This window comes from Neoarius graeffei, chromosome 17 (genome assembly GCF_027579695.1).
Source record: "Neoarius graeffei isolate fNeoGra1 chromosome 17, fNeoGra1.pri, whole genome shotgun sequence".
Lineage (NCBI taxonomy): Eukaryota > Metazoa > Chordata > Actinopteri > Siluriformes > Ariidae > Neoarius > Neoarius graeffei.
The window spans coordinates 57530518-57535367 of record NC_083585.1 but is presented as its reverse complement, the minus strand read 5'-3'; the positions used below and the strand labels follow the sequence as shown (position 1 = coordinate 57535367).

Sequence of the window (4850 nt, the reverse complement as noted above, 5' to 3'; positions counted from 1 at the left end):
CTCGTCCATCACCAACGCAAGATCTCAGTGAAAAGTTAATGCAACTCTGGATGGAAATAAATGTTATGTTGCATTAGGTTGTCAAGACAATGCAGTGGTGAATGTACGCCATAATCAAAGTTAAAGGTGGGTCAACAAAATATTCGTGTGGATAATTTTATTTGTTCAGGCAGCGTATCATTTGGGTCTTTCTACCTACCATCAACACCTCATACAACAGCCACTGCATTCATGAAGCAACCAGCTGGAGAGTGGGAAATGGACTGATCTCCATGTGTTTGTGATCGTGTGTGTCCATGAGTGAGAAAACACTTTCATAGTTTCGTGAAAGGTTGCATGTCTACAAAGTCTTCCTTCTTAGAGAGCTAGGTCTCCTGTTATCTCCATACTTCTAAATACAGTTGTACATACTATCATAATATTATTGGGTTTTTTGTTTGTTTTTTTTTCTTCTTTTTTTCCCATAGGCCACTATTAATTGCAAAGCTCAGATGATTCCTCTCCAACCCACAGTCCCATGTAACCTAGAGTTAACAACTGGGATTTGATGAATATTTGATCTGGGGGATAAAATTAACAAATAGGGATCCAAATATCTTGTTCTCTGGGGGAAGCCTGAGTGGTGAAAATGAAGACCATCACTTCAGATGTGTTCAGTGTATGGGTTTTGTGATCCTGTGGCACTTTTATAATGTAGTTGTCAACAACTTGGTCTTACAAGCTTGTTTTCAGTAAGAAAGCTTATGATAAATATTAAACCTGTATTTTGTTATCTTATAATTTTTGCCAGGCCTTGTAGTTAAAATGGAAGCAAAGACATATCTTATACATTCAAATTTAACACGCTTCATGACAATTCTGACCATGGAAAGGTTGGACCTACCACCATCCAGTATATTTTTTATATACATTTTTGGCATCATCACATACTGTTTAATTTTGTCCTTCCACTCCACGTTACTTGTGACAATTATTGTAAAAAGGGATCTCCATAAACCGATGTACATACTGTTATTTAATTTATCCATTTGTGACCTTTTGGGCTCTACAGCTTTTTACCCTCAGCTGGTTTGTAGCATATTGTCTCAGACTCGAGAAATCTCCTACCCTGCTTGTGCCTTGCAAGGCCTGTTTATTCACCTATATGGGAATGGATCTCTTTTATTTCTCACTGTTATGTCTTATGACAGGTACATTGCCATTTGCCAGCCTTTGAGATATCATAATGTGATCACACGAGCTGTTTTGATAAAATTAATTTTCTTGGTCTGGTCTGTAAATTGTACTATGATTGGGGCTTTATTTGTGCTCACATTAAGCAAAGAAATCTGCAGGACCGATATAGTGGACACATTCTGCAATAATCCATCTTTATTGAAGCTAAGCTGTGAGGATACAAGAGTGGTTAACTATTACGGCTTGTTTTGTATAGCTCTTGTCCAAGGTTCTTCCATACTGATAGTGTCATTAACATATATCAAAATCCTAATTACCTGTCTTACTACACAACAGAAAAATTCTATAAGTAAAGCAATGCAAACCTGTGGGACACATTTAGTTATTTTTCTAAGTTTTGAGAGTTACACATTCTTAACACTGCTTTCTCACAGGTTAGAAGTAGTATCTCCACATTTAAGAAGAGCTTTTGGTGTTTCAGTTATTATCTTTCCTCCAATTCTTAACCCACTTATTTATGGATTGAAAACAAGGGAAATCCGACAAACAATGTTTAAGTTCTGACAAAGAAAGTTTTCTTCTAGATAACACTTCACTAAACGAAAACATGTACATATTTTATTTTCTGCAATTGAGCAAATAAATTAAGATACACAAAATAACTACTCTGTATTAGTCTGAAATGTATGCACTGATATACAAGTGGAGAATTTATTGTACTTATATATTTGTATTATATTATATATTTATTTTAGTTTTTATTTAAAATAGAAATGAACAAAAAGTTTTCAAACATTAAAAACAATATACCAAGGAAAGGAAATATTCGCAGTCTTGAACATTTGTGAGTATATGCTATTTCTTTGTCATACTAAGGAAGTTTTTGATATTGGTCATTTTGACTCCTTTTTACAACTGGTCAAATTCTCCTTGAGACTCACCCTTCCACACCAATGGATTTGATGTAACATGAATCATCATGTTGGGGCGGCACGGTGGTCTAGACTGTTGCTTCACAGCAAGAAGGTTCTGGGTTCAAGCCCAGCAGCTGATGAGGGCCTTTCTGTGTGGAGTTTGCATGTTCTCCCTGTGTCTGCATGGGTTTCCTCTGGGTGCTCTGGTTTCCCCCACAGTCCAAAGACATGCAGGTTAGCTTAATTGGTGGCTCTAAATTGACCGTGAGTGTGAATGGTTGTTTGTCTTTGTGTGCCAGCCCTGTGATGATCTGGTGACTTGTCCAGGGTGTACCCTGCCTCTCGCCCATAGTCAGCTGGGATAGGCTCCAGCTTGCCTGCGAAAGCAAAATATTGTCCCATTCTTGCCTGATATACAATTTCATTTGCTCATTAGTTCGGGGTCTCCTTTGCTGTATTTTGCACTTCATAATGCGCCAAATGTTTTAAATGGGAGACAGGTCTGGGCTGCAGGCAGGCCAATTTAGGACCTGGACTCCCTTATTACAGAGTCATGAAGTTTTTAATATGTTGAGAAAGTGGTTTAGCATTGTCTTGCTGAAAGAAGGAAGGCCTTCCCTGAAAAAGACTTTGTCTGGATGGCAGCATATTGCTCTGAAACTTGTATAAATCATTCAGCATTAATGATGTCTTCCCACATGCACAAGCTACCCATGTCATGTGCACTAATGCACCCTCATACCATCACAGATGCTGGCTTTTGAACTGTGCACTGATAACAAGCCAGATGGTCCCTCTCCTCTTTAGCCTGGCAAATGTGATGTCCATGAGTTTGACAAAGAATTTCTACTTTTGATTCATCAAACCTCAGGACAATTTTCCACTTTGCCTCAGTCCATCATAAAAGAGTTCGGGCCCAGAGAAGGTGGTGGTGTTTCTGAATATTGTTTATATCTGGCTTTAACTTGCATTTGTGGATGCAGTAATGAACTGTTTTCACAGACGATGGTTTTCTGAAGTGTTCCTGAGCCCATACAGTGATTTCCACTCCAGACATGTTCCTGCTTTTAATGCAGTGTTGCCTGAGGGCCTGAAGATCACAGGCATCCAATGTCAGTTTTCAGCCTTGTCTCTTGCATACAGAGATTTCTCCAGATTCTCTGAACCTTTTCACGCTATTATGGACCATAGATGATGTGATCCCCAAATTCTTTGCAATTTTATATTGAGGAACGTTATTCTTAAATTGTTGCACTGTTTGCCCATGCAGTCTTTCACAGAGTGGTGAACCCCTCCCCATCTTTACTTCAGAGAGACTCAGCCTTTCTGGGATGCTCTTTTTATACCCAATCATGTTACTGACCTGTTGCCAATTGACCAAATTCAGTTTTTTTTAGCATTACACAACTTTTTAAGTTTTTTGTTGCCCCTCTCCCAACTTTTCTGAAAAGTTGCTGACATCAAATGCAAAAGGAGCATATATTTTCAAAAAACACAATCTTCAGTGGTGGCACAGTGGTGTAGTGGTTAGCACTGTCGCCTCACAGCAAGAAGGTCTGGGTTCAAGCCCCGTGGCCGGCGAGGGCCTTTCTGTGTGGAGTTTGCATGTTCTCCCCATGTTTGCGTGGGTTTCCCCCACAGTCCAAAGACATGCAGGTTAGGTTAACTGGTGACTCTAAATTGACTGTAGGTGTGAGTGTGAATGGTTGTCTGTGTCTATGTGTCAGCCCTGTGATGACCTGGCGACTTGTCCAGGGTGTACCCCGCCTTTCGCCTGTAGTCAGCTGGGATAGGCTCCAGCTTGCCTGCGACCCTGTAGAAGGATAAAGCGGCTAGAGATAATGAGATGAGATGAGACAATTTTCAGTTTCAACATTTGATGTGTTGTCTTTGCAGGGCTTTGAACCAGAATTTTTTTCCTATCGGTTCGTTCCGAACAGAAACGGAATTTTAACGTTTCCGGTTTTGGGTTCCACCATTAAATAGACGTTCCCGAACCGGTTAGAACAAAAAAATTTCGTTCCCGGAACGGTTAATTATGTTCCCTGTCAGCTGTTTAACAAATGGCTATAAAATTATGTCTCTGTCTCATCCGGCTTAAGCCAAATGTAGGCTAATTCTATTACAACCTTCATTAAATAAGACAAGAAATAATTCAAAACAATTATTATTTCAAATGTTGGCGATTTGGATTCTCAGTATGTCTTCCCATCTACACAAACAGAAAAAGTGCCAAAAATGAAAGAGAATTCGTTTAGTGTGTTACCAAAGGCTAGTCAGGCCCTATAGAGGGCTACCGCATGACGTCACCGCGCCACGAGATTTTGTTAGGCGCCATATTGGAAGACCAAGTACACATCTATGCAAGTACATACATTCATAAAACAAACTACACCTGAAATGTAGCCAGGGCCGGTTCTGCCCTAATCTGGACCCGGGTGCAACATCGTGCAACATCGCGCAACCCCCCCCCCCCCCCAAAAAAAAACCAGTCTAAATCAGGACAACCATCACATAACTATAACTATAAACAGTTTATATCAACTATTTTAACTAAATGGGCTATAATAAATGAGCCTGCAGGCAGCCACGGCGGGCTGCCTCAGAAAACTAACCATTTGTCCTACCTTAAAACTCGTTTTGCATTTTCTGCCTCCTTTTTTGTATTTTCGACCCTCCGTTTATTTTCTTTCCTTTTCTGAAAACCCGATTTGTGTCCAGACATTTTGTTCTGCTACCAACGAACTAACTCGCCAGGTC

At 39.9% G+C, this 4850-nt stretch overlaps 1 protein-coding gene across 1 annotated transcript; it reads left to right on the top strand.

The window, feature by feature from the left end:
• Positions 1–804: 804 nt before the first annotated feature.
• Positions 805–1740, top strand: LOC132864790 (olfactory receptor 52B2-like). Its single transcript, XM_060898209.1, has one exon. It carries the CDS (start codon positions 805–807, stop codon positions 1738–1740), a length of 936 nt encoding a protein of 311 aa, XP_060754192.1.
• The last annotated feature ends 3110 nt before the right edge of the window (positions 1741–4850 follow it).